At 39.3% G+C, this 17,151-nt stretch overlaps 1 protein-coding gene across 1 annotated transcript in view; it reads right to left on the bottom strand.

Annotated features, from left to right (window-relative positions):
- The window catches only part of LOC140948977 (uncharacterized), a 75,883-nt gene that overhangs the window by 57,169 nt on the left and 1,563 nt on the right, over positions 1-17,151 (bottom strand). Inside the window, exons 2-17 of the mRNA XM_073398235.1 lie at positions 12,379-12,440; positions 11,740-11,835; positions 10,802-10,879; positions 10,204-10,296; positions 9,879-9,976; positions 9,180-9,260; positions 8,649-8,764; positions 6,392-6,504; positions 5,819-5,959; positions 5,300-5,481; positions 4,472-4,613; positions 3,334-3,515; positions 2,360-2,498; positions 2,149-2,240; positions 1,060-1,225; positions 207-388 (exon numbers count right to left, since the gene is read on the bottom strand). Of these exons, the coding sequence (XP_073254336.1) occupies positions 207-388; positions 1,060-1,225; positions 2,149-2,240; positions 2,360-2,498; positions 3,334-3,515; positions 4,472-4,613; positions 5,300-5,481; positions 5,819-5,959; positions 6,392-6,504; positions 8,649-8,764; positions 9,180-9,260; positions 9,879-9,976; positions 10,204-10,296; positions 10,802-10,879; positions 11,740-11,835; positions 12,379-12,440 (1,963 nt within the window). The remainder of the gene's footprint in view (positions 1-206; positions 389-1,059; positions 1,226-2,148; positions 2,241-2,359; positions 2,499-3,333; positions 3,516-4,471; positions 4,614-5,299; positions 5,482-5,818; positions 5,960-6,391; positions 6,505-8,648; positions 8,765-9,179; positions 9,261-9,878; positions 9,977-10,203; positions 10,297-10,801; positions 10,880-11,739; positions 11,836-12,378; positions 12,441-17,151) is intronic.

The raw sequence follows: 17,151 nt of genomic DNA, 5'->3' as shown, positions 1-17,151 counted from the left end.
GGACTACTACGGGTCTTTTTGTTCGAGTTCTACGTTAGTTGTGCCTCATTTTTGCAAACCAACATGTCAGGGTGTGACATCCTTACAAAAACGCTCAAATGCATTTGACATATTTCTACAAACTTAGTTAGTATAAAGATGATATTAAGATCATTCAAGGCTCCCACCTTGACCTGACTGACGGCAAAGAAAATAACATCACAAACCCCTCTTGTTCATCATCAACAAAGTTCCGAAGCTCGTCATAATGTTCTTGCAGCTGCGCCATGTCACGTGTTATGTTCTCCTTCTCGTCTGCGTCAAACAGATCATCCTGAGTCAACTCTCGGCCATACAAAATGGCGTCCTGCATAAGTGGCTCGCCCGCTTTTAAATCAGATTCACATTCCTGGAGAAGATAATTTTAATCACAAAAAAGAAAAGTTAATGACGTCTGGAGCATATGGACTCACCCAGCGAGAAAAACTTTGCTTCTGCTTTTACGATTTGGTTTCTCGTGCAAAAGAAAGAAAAAATCGTGTCATGTTCTTGTTGAGCATGCGTTTCAAGTTAATAGGATATAGCTTCAAACCCAGGCCAATCCGATAGGCTTGAGGTTGGCAGGTTTGTTTGTTTATTTTTTTCTTTTCGCTTGTCCCGACTTGCTGAAACCCTAAAAAGGGGTTAATTTAACGCTGCATTGTAATTCAACTCCGTATAGCAACACAACTAAGCCACTGACAGTTGTCCTACTTTGTCCTATCTGGTCTGTAGTTCATCATGAACTCTTTTAATTTTACAGTTGCAAATGTTTAATTGAAGGTTCACAGTCCAGAGAAAATCACGGCAAGCATGAGCAACATTATTGTTCAATCCTCCCTCTACGCGCGATTAACAACCAAAACGAAGCCCGAGACCAACACTGGTGAAAGTTATCACGCATCTCACCTACGAATTAACTCCTGGAGGGAAAACAACACAAAATAATGATTAAACAACAGTGACTGACCGGAGGTATACAATATGATCAGGAACAAGGGAATAGGAATCTAAGCGGAAATACATTATTTATTTGTTTACCGTGACAATATCCTGTTGCTCCTTAACCTCTTGCAAGTAGTTCGGTGCTCCTATGGACCTCAAATTCTCCAATTTCTCTGAACACTTTCGTAACACGTCTAAGATGGCGTTCTTTTTCTCCCTTAATTCTGCAAGCTTTTCTTCTTTTTCTGTGTCTTTATCAACACTAAAACAAGATCCGCAAATTCAGTTGCCTGATTTCGGTAACTAAATAGTTAAAGAAGTAACATCACGTGACATGTATATTCCCACCACCTTAGTGTGAACTAGTCCGCCAAAGGTTGCGCTGCTTTAGGTGACCTGACAACCGAACTCTGCATAACCTTGGATTTTTTTGTGACACATTACGTGATGCGGCTCAATTAACCTTTGCGTGACACTTTGACTTGCGTGACCTAGCCCTGCACAGTTTCACGTGACTGCTGAAGATCCACCCACTTTGAGTGAATTTTCGTGACTTGGTTCACCCACTCTCATTCATAAGGATCATCTCCGTCTCTCCTTGTGGAGAATATTACTGTTAAGTGCTGTCGTTAGAGCGGTTTTCGTTTGAGCTTAAAAGATTGTGTCCTTAGGTGTCCGTTATTTTTTTTCGCAGGGAGCAGATAATAAGATCAAAATATGGACTCATCGCTTTCCTGTCAAAGAAAACCCAAATATGGGAAAAGCATAGTTTGAATATCCAATCGGCAGCCCAGTTTCTATTCTCTAAGATATGGAAAGTTACTTTTTAGAAAACAATAATAATTATACTAATGATTTGGAGGTAGCAGATCCACGCAGTGGTTCTTCGTCTACCTGATTCCTGGTCGAATTGGAATTTGGAAATGTTTGTTTTTGGGGAGAGGGGAAAACCGGAGTACCCGGAGAAAAACCTCTCGGAGCTCTTGATTTTGGTCGTGTGTAATCATTTTAAGGTCAAACGAAAATCGCTCAAACTATTCATAATTAAATCCTTTTAAATGTGAATCAAAAACTGCTTAACAACCTTGTGCGGACACTGTGTGAAGAAGCTGTGCATAGCCAACCAGATCATGTTTGCGTGACCATCAGTGCCTAGTAATCTCATAAATAAAAAACTGCCGTTACCTGTCCGTTTGATCGACCCCAGGGCCATCTTCAAATTCAATCAAGTAATGGACGCGGTTTGGTTTCGTTTCAACAACATCTTCAACAGTTGGCTGAAAAATATAAAGAGACGTTTTACATTTACTGACTGATAACTTTTGAGCTTATCAAAACAGCTACTTAGATCGATCACATAACTGCTAGGGTCAAATCCACAACTGTAAACGCTTACTTCAATTACGTCAGCGCCTAAGTCAGACAGAGCGGACTGTAAATTGTCCTCCTCGACTTTGACAAGTACTTCCGTGTCCATATTTTCCGCAGTTGGGGACGGGAGGGTGAAGGATGAGTCTTCCAACTTGTCCTGGAGCCTAAAAGGACAAAATTACGTTATTTTTATTTGTTCCACTAGGGAGCCAAATAGAAATTGAAGAATAGCTGAGGCCTAGGCCAAACGTCGAACTTTTCATGAGACGAACCAAACTTAGTGAGTTAAGTTCATGGAACGTTCGACGTCTGGCTCAGTCAAGTTCGTCTGAATGAGTTTGGATCGTCCAACACGTTCCGTCAGCCTCAGACACAACTTTCAGACGGATAGAACGTCTGAAGATCGTCTCCGGGACAAATGGCGTTGATCTTCACGTGTGACGAACTAAACAAATACATTAAAAATTTGTATTAGCCTAGGCCAAAGTGTAACAAAAACAACGCCAGTGTAAATTACCTCTACAAACAAGTAGCGCGAATTTCAAAGAGAATGCGCCTTGTCGTGGTACGTGTTGTGGTTAAATTTTGCACTTGGTTAAAATCTAGTTTTCCTTTGTTCAAACTAATTGTTATACCAGAGGCAGCATGACCAAGTGGTTAGAGCGCTGGACTTGCAATTCGGAGGCTCTGAGTTCGAGTCGCTCCGTGACCGCTAGCTGGATTTGTTCTCGGTGGTCCCGAGATCCATTCTTGGCCGCGCTTGTAAATAACCAGCTGGTTTGCCTCCAGCTAGTTAGGGGTTTTTATCCTGTTATGTTTGATGCAAGTTATTTGTTTCAGATAATTGCTCGGCTCCACCAGCAATAGTCCTAAAAAGACTGCCGAGGGTGAATAAAGGATTACTAATACTAATATTAGCATGCATTACAATACCCCGAAATATGGTAGAAACAAGTTTAAATCAAAGCTAAAATTAAAATGAAATATACAATAGCTTACTCTGCTCCCTTGTTCGCCGCTTCATTTTGCGCTTCTTCCCAGTTCTTGCGCAGATCATCCGACTTTCGTTCAAGGTCAGCGCGGTCTTCGTCATCAATAAAAGGTTGTTGGCATAAATCCTTCACCTCTTCCAAAACTTGTTCAATCTCGGGTTGTTTTCGTTCAATCTTTGTTTTGGAGACCTGCAAAACGTCATTCAGTATTTTACGTCTTGCTTAAGTCCAGACAACCAGTAAGTCAGAATAGGGACCTTAAGCAACGACGACGGCAACGTTAGCGAAAACTTCACCAAAAGTAGGATTCGCGCTATCTCAAATTTCATCGCTATTATTGCAACTCTTCTAGTTTGTCATTGGTTGGCGATTATTCTAGAGGACTATACCTAACTTCACAAAAGAAAACGAAAATCGCTGCCTTGTGTTTCCGTCCTCCATAAAACGTGAAATTAAGAAGTTTCACGTCGTCGACGTGCAACGACGACAACGAAATGTACAAAAACGTGATCACGTGCAGAGTTGTTGTTTTACCAAGTCTAAACCCACTGCCTTTTTGCCGTCCTCGTTGCCGTCGCCGTCGACGTTGCTTAAGCTCACTTATGTCTTTTAGTCGATCAACCAGCCAGCCAGTTGCTCATTCAGTCGGCTAATCATTTCGTAAGCCAGTAAGGCGGTAAATCAGTGAATCGGTCACCTAGCCAACCAACCTGTCAGGTAGGCAATCACTCAGCAAGTTGCTCGGTCAATCAGCCAAAAACTTAGTCAGCCTATGGGTCGGTAGGTCAGTAAGTCAGTCGGTCAGCAGGCAGTCAGTCAGTGGATAATTCAGCCAATCATCCAGTCAATTTAATGGTCTGTCATCCGTTCAGTTGGTTAGCTAGTTGGAAAGTTGGTCAGCCAGTTGTTCAGTCATTGGGTTGGCCCAGACGACTGGTCGCCGAGTTAGCAAACATTCAATCAGTCAGTTCTTAGGAGAGCTATTATGTATGTGCTTCATTACTCAATCGCTAGAGACCCAGTTTTTCAGTCATTCGGTCAGTCAGTCAGTCAGTCAGCCAGTCAGTCAATCGGACAGACGGACAGTCCCAGTAAAGCACAATCGGTGAAAAAACAAATCAAATCTATTACAACAAACTCCACACCTCGTGTTCTATGATTTCATTCTTGATCCGCGCTGCGTCACCACTGTATCCTCGAGTGGCCATTTCACTTCTTATACCTTTGATCCATATGATGTAAGTATCAATCTGCTGTTCCCTTGGAGAAACAACTGCCCCGCGACATCTAATGATATAAGCCGGTGCAACTAGCGTTAAAAACATAAAGTTTGGTACGTAACCCTCTATATTTCATTACTGAACTGCAACTGGTACATATATGTTTTAAAACGATTACAATTTCCATCTAGCAGGAACAGATCCACTCAAAATTTCGATATTTTAAGGCGGTTCTCCCAGATAGAAATAATCAAAAAAATTTGAAAAATGGAATTCAACAAACAGATTGTTGAGTTATCAGCACATGAAATTAACGGTGCTTTTTACAGGTTATGGCGCTGCTACGTTAATTTGGAATTTACAAAAAATAACATAGCTTGTTCACTAATCATTGGGCATTTATTTGGCAACTTTATTCCAGAATCAACTGGAAAAGCGCTGTAGCGTTGATCTTTCAAAGTAGAAGTATTGAAAATACTACAAAATATCGTTAGCTATCTTTAAAAAATAAAGAACTGACCACCCGTGCAGTTAGCTCCAGGTTTAGGAATGCGGCTAATACCTTCACTGATTCACAGTATGTTTTCAAACAATTTGCTGCTTTTCTTAGCTTTGAAAACGTAAACAATCTCAAGTTGGCTTGAGATTGCATTTACACCTACTTCTATGTGCGGTTTCCCAGAAAAATGGAGCACGCATTTACGTACATTTACACTGTCACGAAGTAACAGGTATTAAAGGCCTCTTATTTACCGTTTATGTAATCTCTGGGAGATTATTTCCAGTTTTTCCCACCGATCATGAAGGACGAGAATTTCATTATTGATCTCTGTGGATTGAATCTCGTCAGCTTTGCCGCTTTTTACTACCGCTTCTCCTTTCTCGATTACATCAGCAACGTCTTCACGGTGATTACAAATGTCATCTTCGAGGCCCTAAAGTGCAAAAGCAAATGACAAATTTAACAAAAAAAAATCAGCTGTAGTGCAGCTTATATTCCATGGCAGACAGAAATCTAACTAGGGTTTTTGGCAGCCCCACTCTTTTGGGAAATTTGACAAAATTTATCTGCCCAAACCTCCCTTATAATATCAATTCTAACTTCTGCGCTCTTCAATGTTTTCCGCTTCCATCAGGCGCTTTAGCATCGACCACGGCGATGGCAGCAAAAACGACACTTATAATGAATTCGCGTTTTCAAATTATGACTTTTTCGCGTTTCTTACAATTCGCTGTTACTAATGCGAAGAAGGCTGCTAGCTGAAATTGTACCTTTGAAATCTTGTATTCCTCTTGTGGATTTTGAAAGCGACTCGTGGTTTCAAGTTTCGTGGACACCTCTCGTTCTACTCGTGCAATGTAATCGTTAATTTCCTTCAGCGCTGCACGATATGCTTCAAGATCACCTAGATCCTGAAAATGTAAACAACAAAAAAATTCACTTATCTTTGCCAATATCTTAGCAACAATTTTTTAAAATGTTTTAGGATTAAAATGCTTCACGTGCCCTTAGACCTACATTGAAACCAAAGAACAACACTACAAAGAAACCAAAAAAGGAAAAAAGGAAACAAGCATAATAACAAACACAACGACAACTAAAATGACTGCTTTGGTACCAAAATGCACCACAATCGCAATCGTGATTGGCTAAACGACTCACGCCAATCTCCATCAAGAAAAACACTCTTACCCCCCTCAGCCAATCAAAGCTGAAAAAAACCTTACTCAAGCGCGTTTTCCCGCCTTTCAGTTGCACCGGTTAGATGATGTGTTTCTTTCTCTTCTGATTTGGTTCAAATGATTTTCTACGCGTGGTATACTACACAAACAAAGAAAACTCACGTCCAGTTTTCTTCTTTTTCTTCCTCCGCGTGGTGTGTATTCCCTCAGCCCGTGATACAAACTCGTCAGATACATAATGATCAGCTTCTTGTCCGGGTGGTCCACATCAATATCTTGTTTGAAAAGAAAACTACCATATCAATTTTAAAAAAATGGAATAATAGAACTCACTCTATGAAGTTTTTTACGTGCCTCCCTCGCTAACTCATATAAAACAGTTGCACTTTGTATCTTAAGGGTTATTTCCTGAATAAATCTTGAAATACAGTTTTTTCTGCTGCAATGCTCGTATTCCCCACTCCAGAAACTATAAGGGGAATGGGTACAAGAAGCTTTCGGCGCAACGAATTCTGGGATCGTTTTGGTGGACAAGCGTTACGTATGATTGATTAATAGTTGCCTTGAATACCATCGACCAATCATAACTAAGGCTTGTCCACCCAAACGCTCCCAGAGATTGTACCCAAAGCTTGCGCCCATTCTCCCTAGAGTTTGCGAAGTGGAGAATTACACGTAGCGGAAAATAATGAAGGCAATCGTTCAACAACGCTTGCTAAGAATTGACTGAATTCAGGCTCGTTGTAAACAAATTCACGTTGTCCACTAGACACAGTATTAAAAAACACAACATTGCTGTCGTAAAAACACAGTGATCATTTAAGTCTAAGGCAACTTGTTTAATTAGACAATATTTGACTCCAGAAAAGTTAACATACGCGGCAATGCACATTATAAAGATTTGGCATTTTTAATTTCTCGTGTGAAACAAAAACTCTAAGTAGTAGAGGTAGTTGATGACTAAGTACTGTCGGTGATTCTTGTTGGCCCTTGCTTTATCATTACGATCATTGTTAACTTATTTCTAAAGTGTCTCCCTTGATTTATTGGATACCAGATAGAAAAAAACACGACGTTCAGGTTCTAAGTATCCCTTAATTTGGCTTTTTTATTTCTTGTTTACAGAGGCTAGCCTATTTGTCGAAGACTATCTATCGCAAATTAAAAAGCCTCAAGAAACACTGGCATTTTTTTGAAGAATGTCACTGTTCATTGTTTATCTTCAAACACGCGGTATTTGAATATTTAGGAAATCTGTATGCCGGTATGCTTTTGGTACTCATTCTAGAGGAAAAGCATTTGCATAAGGAGGCGAGAATTATCGCCAGGATGGTATCCTCAAAATGTGTTTTCTTAGGACGGGGGAGCTTTTCTTTTTCTATCAAGATTGATTTGAAGAAAACAAAACTGAAAAGTGTTCCCTGGTTATGTGGATGAATCGAAATTTTAGTTGATAGAGTGAAAACGGGCTAAGCTTTCACCTGCTATTGAGTAATTGGGTGAAGCAAATTAGAGTTGCTGAGATACATCCCTTAATTGAAATGTACAGACACTGGACGATCGAACCTGATTAGCACGAGTTCATATCCGGCGGAACAACTGATGAAAAGCATCACCACAACAGTGTTTACTTCACCACAGATAAGTTCTAAGTTGTGAGATGGACTTTGGTAGAAAACAAGAGTTGCGAAAATGTAAGTGAAAACTTTGAAACAGCAGTTCTTTGGCATTAACGTACGTAGTTGTACGTGGCACGTGAATGTTTTTTATTTGGCTCAAAAAATGGATGTTTTTTTACTTAAAGTTCGTCTTAGGCGCTGTGGATGAATAACTAAAAAAAGGCCACCGCTGGTAATTTAGTTAACCCCCCCCTCAAAAAACGCAGTTTACAAAGAGTATTTTTAGTGTTTCTTTTCTTCTTTATTTTTATATGAGGAAAACAAACGCTGGTGGTTTGGTGACAAAGACTTGAAGGTTTTAATAGCGTCATTTGAAAAAAAATCTTTTCGCCCAGCCCATGAAGAAAGCCAATTACTTCTTAACCAGACTCTAAGGTCTCGATTTTTCAGGCTTGTTCAGTAGTAATTCAAAACAGACAACAGACAAAAAAACTCTACCAAGAAAAGGGTTTTAAAATGCGATCCTTATTGCTATTTTAGTAACACAAGCGTTCACGGAATTGGTCAATGATAAATCGAGAAACCTCTTCAAACATTTAAAAGATTGTTTCCCAATAAATTAGCAAAAAGTGATTCTCGCAATTGTCATACACGTTCGTGAGTTACTATTTGATGTTACTTAGATATTCATCCAATCGATGTTAACACAAAAAAGCACAAAAACTGAATGCCATAGAATAATGACAAAATCCTGCTCGAGATAAGAGAAATGAAATTATGAAAGAAGAACTAAGCCTCACCTGAAGGATCGAGCAGCGTAGGCACTGAAAACTCCTTATTGGCCACAGTAAAGGCGTGCTCAAGGTTGGTATGGTTGTCATTTTCCAAAAGGTCTTCATATCGAAACAATTCAGGCCTACAATAGAGATTTCCCAAAAAAAGAAAATTAGAGTGTAGTCTCTGGAATAATGATGAGCAAATACAAACGCTTTGGGCTGCAACTGCAGTCTCTTGAATTGACATTTGTTTTCCTCGAGATTTTATTAAATAGTAAAGCATTTCGTTTCGAAAAATTCAATGCTGCGTAGACAGAAAACCTTGGGCCGGAGTAAACGCAGGTCCGTCTGTTTTGTGAAATCAAGTACTGCCGGGATGTTCATTCACGGTAAGGTAACCACTACTCTATATAAAAAAAATTGCCATAGGCCGCGATCAAGTTCCTCCATTACAAGTTTTTTTTGTTCTTTTTAACATATACATGGAAATTTCCCCAAGAAAATGTCACCTTGGGTAAATCCGGTCACAGACAATATTTGTCTTCTACAACTCACTTGTGAGTGTGGATGATGGCGTTGAAGGCCAACCCGTCTCTCCAGCTCGACGTGAAGTCCTTGAGTTTAACTTCGTCGTATCTGGAAATAGTTTAAAGGCAACTGGACTCAGAATAGGGAAAAAGAGCTTTAAAATGTGAGGAGTCAGGGATGTGGAAACTAGCAGTGTCACTGTCTATTACACAAGGACAGCGACCAGTTTTTTTGTTTTTAAAGCAACGCTTAAAATATACTATTGTGGTGAAGGCTAGTCGGCTTAGCTGCCTTAAATAATTAATGACCAAGTTCAAAATATATCCTTGAAGTTTCAAGCGAGCTTTCCCTCCTCTGTTTCCATTACAAACATTCGTAATTCAAACCGCCACAACAAGAGACCTCCTTTCGGTAAATGCTTATAATGTCAAGTTTGTAGTTCTTGCAAGTTGAGCTTGGACCGCATCTGTTGCGATTGCCAAGGATTAAGGATTAAAGCAAACGGAATCAGCTCTATACTTTCATTTGTCGTTATCATAAAAACTCTAACTTTTAAAACGAGGCTAAGTGCAAAACCTTTCTTGTGCAAGTGAGTTTTATTTGCATGAGAATAAAAAAACAATTTTCATATCAGAAGCTTTGTATAAGCCTCGCATTGAAACAGAGGCTTGTGGAAACTAGGAAATGGCCTATTTGCACGGTTTCCAACAATATTCATTTTCTTACCCATCCAGAGCGTTCTGACACCAAGCAAGCAGTTTTTTCTCGACTTGAAAATCTTTGACACTGCTGTCTGAACCAGTCTCTTCCATCACACCTTGAACCTGGTCAGCGGTTAACAAACAGGTGAGCTTCAAAGCACAAGTTCATATATGGCGCTGGAGTAGTGCCAGAACACAAAGCAAAGTTATCAATCTAAAGGCTTCCCTCAGCCTTAACATTTTCCGAGTCACTCCAAGATACATATCGTAGAATGAAAATTTAAAACACATTAAATACAATTTTCGCTATCGTGGTGAAATCAAACTTCCGTGCATGTACTAGTTCTTACCTGAAATCGTAGAATAATGCTCCACATTAATCCAAGGATGGGGGTGCTTTTGCCGTCCACGATGTCGTAATTACTGATTCCCACAAGTTTTACCTGGATGAAATTGGGCAAAATCTTCAAATAAGCCGGACTCGAACGGGAAAAAAGCAAAAATGCGGCCTGCTTTAAAAATGGGCTGGTATCGTAACTCGTGGGTACCAGTCAGTTCAAATGCCAATCTCCAAATCCGTTTCAAATCCATAATATTTTACGAAAAGAAAAAGGAAACTATTCCCGAGAAGAAGCATTTTCGTGAAACTTTACTTTCATGTGTTCGTTTGCACTGCAGCGAAGCAGTTTCCCCTCCACGAGTTTGAATGGTTGGTACATGTCTACATGGATCGGTATAAGACTGTGGGAATCTGCTGCCCACCCACCCAACCCACCCCTAACACAAAGATAACACTAACTAAGGGCAAAATTTGAGGTTTAGGGAGGGGTGGGTGAGAAGTTTCCCGGGATCTCACTTTAATTCTAATTGTCACATGAACCTTTCTTTTGGGAGTAAAATGATGCAAAAAATTTAGTAACGGGGAGGTTCCTTAATTTTAATACTTACCCTGTTTTGCTCTAGTAACTTCAGTGCTGTAGTTACATTATTGAGTTTGTGGACCCTCATTCGACCTTTCTCTCTTTTCTGATGAAAAAAAAATAATAATCGAATTTTTTTTTAATACTCACATTAGATCTAACAGATTGTCGAACGACAAGGTTTTATTTAAGTTGAAATTTTTGCAAACAATAAAGGAGTGACGCTAAGAACTTACGATGAAATCCGCCACCTTAGAAACGAGAAGGGAACAGGAGCCAAAGCGCATCCCGCAATTGCTTCTGGCATCGTGACTGGGTCAGTGAGCTTAAGCAAAGACGTTTTTGAGCGGCGCACGTTGGCCGGAAGTGGTCTTTTAATTTTGTACGCTGGCTTTGCGCAATTTTTTTTTTGATAAATCGTCTCTATAATAGTAAAGACACTGAGAAATACAAATTTGGTAGCGTCAAGGTGCTTTAAAATGATAAAAAAAAACGTCACTTCCGGTTGGCGTGCTTCGCTCAAAAAGCTGCCTTTTGGCTAAGTTTTCCCTGTCGCTAACAACACTGACCAGAAGTCTTTGAAAAAGTTAACTCAGTCCAGTCTCCCTCTCGTCTCTAAAGTGGCGAATACAATCCTGTGAATCTATCCAAATAGAATTGATAATCACGCCAATCGGAGAAGCATAATACTTCAAACATGCCTCCAAAAAAACCTTAAGGAGTGAGAAAATTAGGGTCTACAGTTCTAGTGGAACCTCAATATAACGAAGGGTTCCGGGACTGGCAAAACGTGTTCGCTATGACCAGGTTTTGTTATATCGAGGTTCTTGTACATATATTTTACTACTACTAGAGTAAAGAATATCGTTCGTTAAACTTGGGATTTAATTTTGCGTTATATGTGGGGTTCGATTTATGGTGCTGTTCTAGGAAAGATTGACGGACATTACAAAAAAAACGACTTACCAGTGTTGTGCCGAGAAGAACTTCTAGCAGTGCGAGTAGCACGTGACCATCTCGCACCTCCTCTATGAGATCTTCTATTTCTAAAGGAGGTACAGCCTGTGGAAAGTTTAAAAAGAACAAGAGTTTTACATACACTGGCTCCTTTTGTAGCCCAAAACTAAAAATAAGGCCGGCATTACGACACTGAATTATATTCTGACCTGCACTGAACGAAATGAATGGTATACGGTCCTTATTCAGGGCGAACTCGGTAAATACAATAAAATACAAAGGTGTTCCAGGATGTATAAGGGTGGCACTACGAAGCATTTAACGTCAACGCATGCTAAAATCATATACACTTGTGCAAGGTTCATTACGCACATTACATAGTCTTTACCCATTGGACCCATATTTACGGGACTCACTGGCACTTCATAGAATTGGTAGGGAGGATTCGGTACCTACAAAATTTACATAGATGTCCTAAGTTAAGAGATCTCTTAATTATTGTGTCTTCAGGACAGTGGGACAAAGCCGTTTAGCACACCCCATGTCATAATTCTGTGAAAACCCCGATACTTTAAAATCAGCTAATAAGAAAATCCTGATATTGCCTATAATCAGGCTTTAAAGCAGTCAATGACGGATTTGCCTCACCATTGCTAGTTTGGAGTTGATCCATTTTCGAAATGTCTTCTTGTGAATTTCCTCTCTTTCGCCTATTTGCCGTTAGGAGAAAGAACAAAAGAAAATGAACAAATGAATTCAACTATGCAAAACAAAACAAAAATGGCGCAGTGCACTGTCCCGTTTTCTGGTGTTGCATCTGTCATTAAAAATGCGCGCAGATAACTTTAAGAAACGTGTGTCACCAATGGCTGCAACAGTATCCTTTTAACTTTTACTTCAGATCCCTTTTCTATGAAGAATCCATTTGCATTATCTCAAATCTCTCTTGGATTAATTTGAAAAAGGTTAACTTTTCAGGCATGTTCTAGCAGACGTTGCTGGTACGCAATAGCCTTTGAACAGGTTTCCGCCAAGGAGGAACTGGGGAGAGGGGAGGCGGGGAGGGCTCTCCCCAAATCCCCCAATCTCCCTCTTCTATTTTTCCGTCGCCGTCTCCTTGTGATTTTTAGCACCTTCCCATCCCCGAAACGGAATGCCTGCCCAGAGTAGAACGCAAAATCATCCTAATCTGCCAAAATTTTCCAAAGTTTGCTGCAGCCAATCAAATTCCTTTCCGCACAGGTCAGTTCGTCTGTACCTGTTCACAAAAATTGCTGAAATTCAAATAACACTTTTGTTTGTTTGCTTCTTCACAAACCAAATCCTCAAACAAGCTGCGATTACGAAGCACCGACAATATAATATAAAGCTTAGTGTTCCGTCGCTAAGGCCTATTAATTTATACTCCGGTAGGCAAAGAAGTCGCTAAGCAAATGCTCGCTACACGGACCAACCACATCCATTAATTTTATAACTTGAAAATCACATTTAAAAAGTGGGTTGAATTTTAAGCATAATATATTGAGAATTGCAGAACCTTTCAGTACGATTTTAGAGTTTGACCCGCAAGGTATACTAAAGCTCATAACTAGAGGGCACGTGCCCTGAAATATTTTACGAAATTTGTCACTAACCTTTACAGAGCCTCACTGTAAAATACAGTAAGTCAACAACAGAAAACAGTGACTGACAAAATTGTCACTGCACGCAAGTTACACTGTACCTTTTCCCTTTGCTACTGAAGTTTCAAATGACAAAGCACTGAAATCAGACGGCCTCCTTTCTTGGCTATCTATCGTTAATTTCATTGCTTGTCGGTCGTCCATTAAATTAAATATATCCCTGTCTAATATTGAAGTTCTTAAAGTTCAGTCCATGCGTGAGAAAACGTACGAAAATTTGTCCTATGTGATTCCATCCGAATTCATTGATCGTAATTTTCATCAACACCAGTATTTGCATAAACGAAAGGATATCCACTTGCGATCAATGGAAATTTGTCTAAGGCTTGAGCGACAGATCTATAAAAACCAGGTGCTGCACCTTACTTATACATAAAACGTTATTCTTTAAAGGACGATTTGGTCAGTCCATAAGTCAGCAACTTTTATATTTAAATAAGAAATTGAAAACAAGTAAAGGATAGGAAGAAATTAACTAGCAGGTGTTTTATTCCTTTAACCCATTTCACTAAGGTTTTGGTGATCTTAAACGTTTGGTTTAAAAGTTAGAGAATGACATGTAAAATTATTATAAAGTTCAATATTGACACCTCTTTCAGTAATCCTAGTAAGTTACCAATCATAGCAAAGAAGAGTGCAAAGTTTATTCTTCTTTTTTCCAAAAAAAGAACAGCAATGAACTTAATATCAGTAATTCCTCGAAGTATGTTGTCGACAATATGTAACATTAGCCACTGTGTTTTGGGCCACCGCATAAAAAACGCGCAGATCAACTGTCAATTGCTTGGCGGTATTTTTAAGCCCGGTAAAATTGCTACAAGTTATAGCTGATCACCAGGGAATATAAATTCTAAAAACGAATAAACAGGATCACGTTTTTAAATGAGAATCAAGGGAAAATGAAAGTCGACATAGCATAATCTTTCAGCATTGGCTTTTAAGTATTAAAAAAAAAATAGAGCCGGCTTCAATGACAATTGTTGTTAAAGTACTATCTTGAACGTTCATGGACAGATTAGCATTTGTGATATCATCAGCAAGTACTGGCTCGACGTTCATGGACAGATTAGCATTTGTGAGATCATCAGCAAGTACTGGCTCGACGTTCATGGACAGATTAGCATTTGTGATATCATCAGCAAGTACTGGCTCGCAAACACACTTGAAAGCCAGTTAGAATACATACGTAGACAAACAACGTACATGTACGACTGACGACCTAACGTACAGAAAATCGCGACGTGAAGTACAGCTGTAAACAGCTGTCAGAGTTAGAAGACAAGAGTGATAACGTACGAACAACGGTCGAACATTTAACCAACGGAAAAGAGGTTTAAGGCAAAAGTAATTCTTTTTTATCAACAGAGTGACGTATGAAAATACCACTAGCACTATGGTACAATTATACAATACAAAACTTTTTTCTACAAACAAACTGATCATGACCGGGTAAGACTGCAGGGCTTGCACCATACAAACCAAGGAAGAAATGTTGAGACGTGAAATTGAGAAATGTTTAACTTTATTTAGTTTCTTCTTTTTTGCCTTTAGTTGTGTCATTTCATCAGCAGTAGTTTTGTGCAGGTATGCTCGCTAAACGCAGCTTTTCAATAACAGTCTCTTGAGTGGAGATTTTTGAAAACGCCGGCTTGTCCTTTACGTGTGAACGGACGAAAACGAAGGTTTTCGATAACGATGATGTCACACCTCATATCATATACTACTAGCATTTATACGCATGCGCTGTGAGGGATGCTACAGTTGAACGAACAGTTGAACGTCTTCACAACGGCCACCTTGGGGACAGAAGAAAGTGGCCGTTGTAAGACAGTGGCCATTGTAGAGAGGTGGCCGTTGTAGCGAGGTTGAAACAAGAGTGAATTTATGGACTGTCCGCCCAAAAAAAGAAATAAGGAGTTTAAGCGACGACGGCAACGAGAACGGCAAAAAAGACAAGCAAAACAACAACTTTGCACGTGCATCACGCTTTTTTGTACATTTCTCTGCCTTTGTTGCACGACTACAACGTCAAACTGCCTAATTTCACCAGTTTCGTCGAGGACGGGAACAAGAGACAACAACTTTTGTTTGATTTTCCTGAATTTTGATGCAGTCCTTTAGAATTCAACTCCAAACAAATTTGCCAATATTTGACGAATTAAACGAGATGGAATTTTCGTAGCCGTCGCCGTTGTGGTTGAGTAAACTCCCTAATGGTCGTTGGAGGGGCGAAAATACGTGTGGGCGTGTATTTTATTTTTGAAAACGGGGAAAAAAATTCCCGTTTTCTATAAAAAAAATATGGGGATACGTGTGGACAGCGGCTCGTGCTCTTTACTTTAGACATCACGAAGTGTCCACTTGCCTCAATTCATACAGAAATTACAAAAAAATGTGTCTAATATGAAGTACTCAAGGTCCGAGTTGATTGCAATTCTGGACACAAGAAAAAAGTAATGGTTCGACAATATGACGAATTTGACCGGTCAACACCACCCATTTCTGATCCAAATACCTTGACCAGTTCACTTCGAGCCCAGAGTGTATATTATTTTGCACAGGTGCGAATTTTTGTGATTTGAGGTTTTTATCAACAGAAGTGACCTAGGACTGTCGGGAAAAGTCTTAGCAGCATGACTGAATAAACAAATGACTCTTTGAATTAATATAACTATTATTTGAGAAATAATAAAACAATGAAAGATTAAACATAAAAATCGGCACTGGTTTACTTCATAAAAATTTTGTTCTGTATATCGTACTGTTTGTTTCGCCGTTAGGCTCAATTGTCTAAATAGCACTGCATGAGTTCAATAAATTGAACTTTATTCCCACTTTGTATCGCCAAGGATTGCGAGGTTCGAATTGTTCAGAAAAAGAGGAAAGCGTCCGGACTACATCATCCAAAAGTTTTTGTCTTAAGCTTATCATCCAAATATGGCAAGTCTGGACATTTCCATTATTTAAGTACATAACTTTACTGTCTTCAAGAAACAGACGGAAAGGAGATAAAACAACATTTCCGTGTTGTTTAATCATTTATGTAAATATAGGTTTTAACTCGTCCTGGGGTGAGTTTTGTACGACAAATGTAAGTTAAGTATTGAAAGAGAATATCAAAACTCGTCTAACATACCGTAAAATTCCGAAAATAAGCCCCTCCATGTATAAGCCCCTCCAAATATAAACCCCCCAAACCGGTAACGCAAAAAACCCTCCGTTAAATCGCCCCTTCAAATATAAGCCCCCGGGGGCTTGTACTTGGAAAATTGCCCTCAAATACAAAGTAAAACAAAAAAAAAGCAAATTTACTTTAAACCGTACGGCTAGTCCAATCGATTTTGAAACGCAAATTTCCCTCCGTAGATAAGCCCCTCTAAAAATAAGCCCCTCGAAAAGGGCCTTTGAAAAATATAAGCCCCTGAGCTTATTTTCGGAATTTTACGGTACTTTAATCTGAGCTGAATTCACTTAATGAGAATTTACTGTATAATATTGAATTACCATAGCAAACGGTAAGTTTGCGTTGAATGTGATAATCCTATAATGTGTTTTGTGTATAGTATAAAACGTTTTTAATATAAAAGTAATATAAACATGGTTTTATCATTGTTTTAACTCTTAGAATTTGCATACCATGTAAATCTATTGAAAATAAAATTAGCGGGAGATTTTGGAATAAAGAAACGCAATCTATCAGCGATGGCCGCAGCTTGCAAAAATTACACGACCCAACACC

This window comes from Porites lutea, chromosome 1, assembly GCF_958299795.1.
Source record: "Porites lutea chromosome 1, jaPorLute2.1, whole genome shotgun sequence".
Lineage (NCBI taxonomy): Eukaryota > Metazoa > Cnidaria > Anthozoa > Scleractinia > Poritidae > Porites > Porites lutea.
This window is presented reverse-complemented; position numbering and strand designations above follow the sequence as displayed.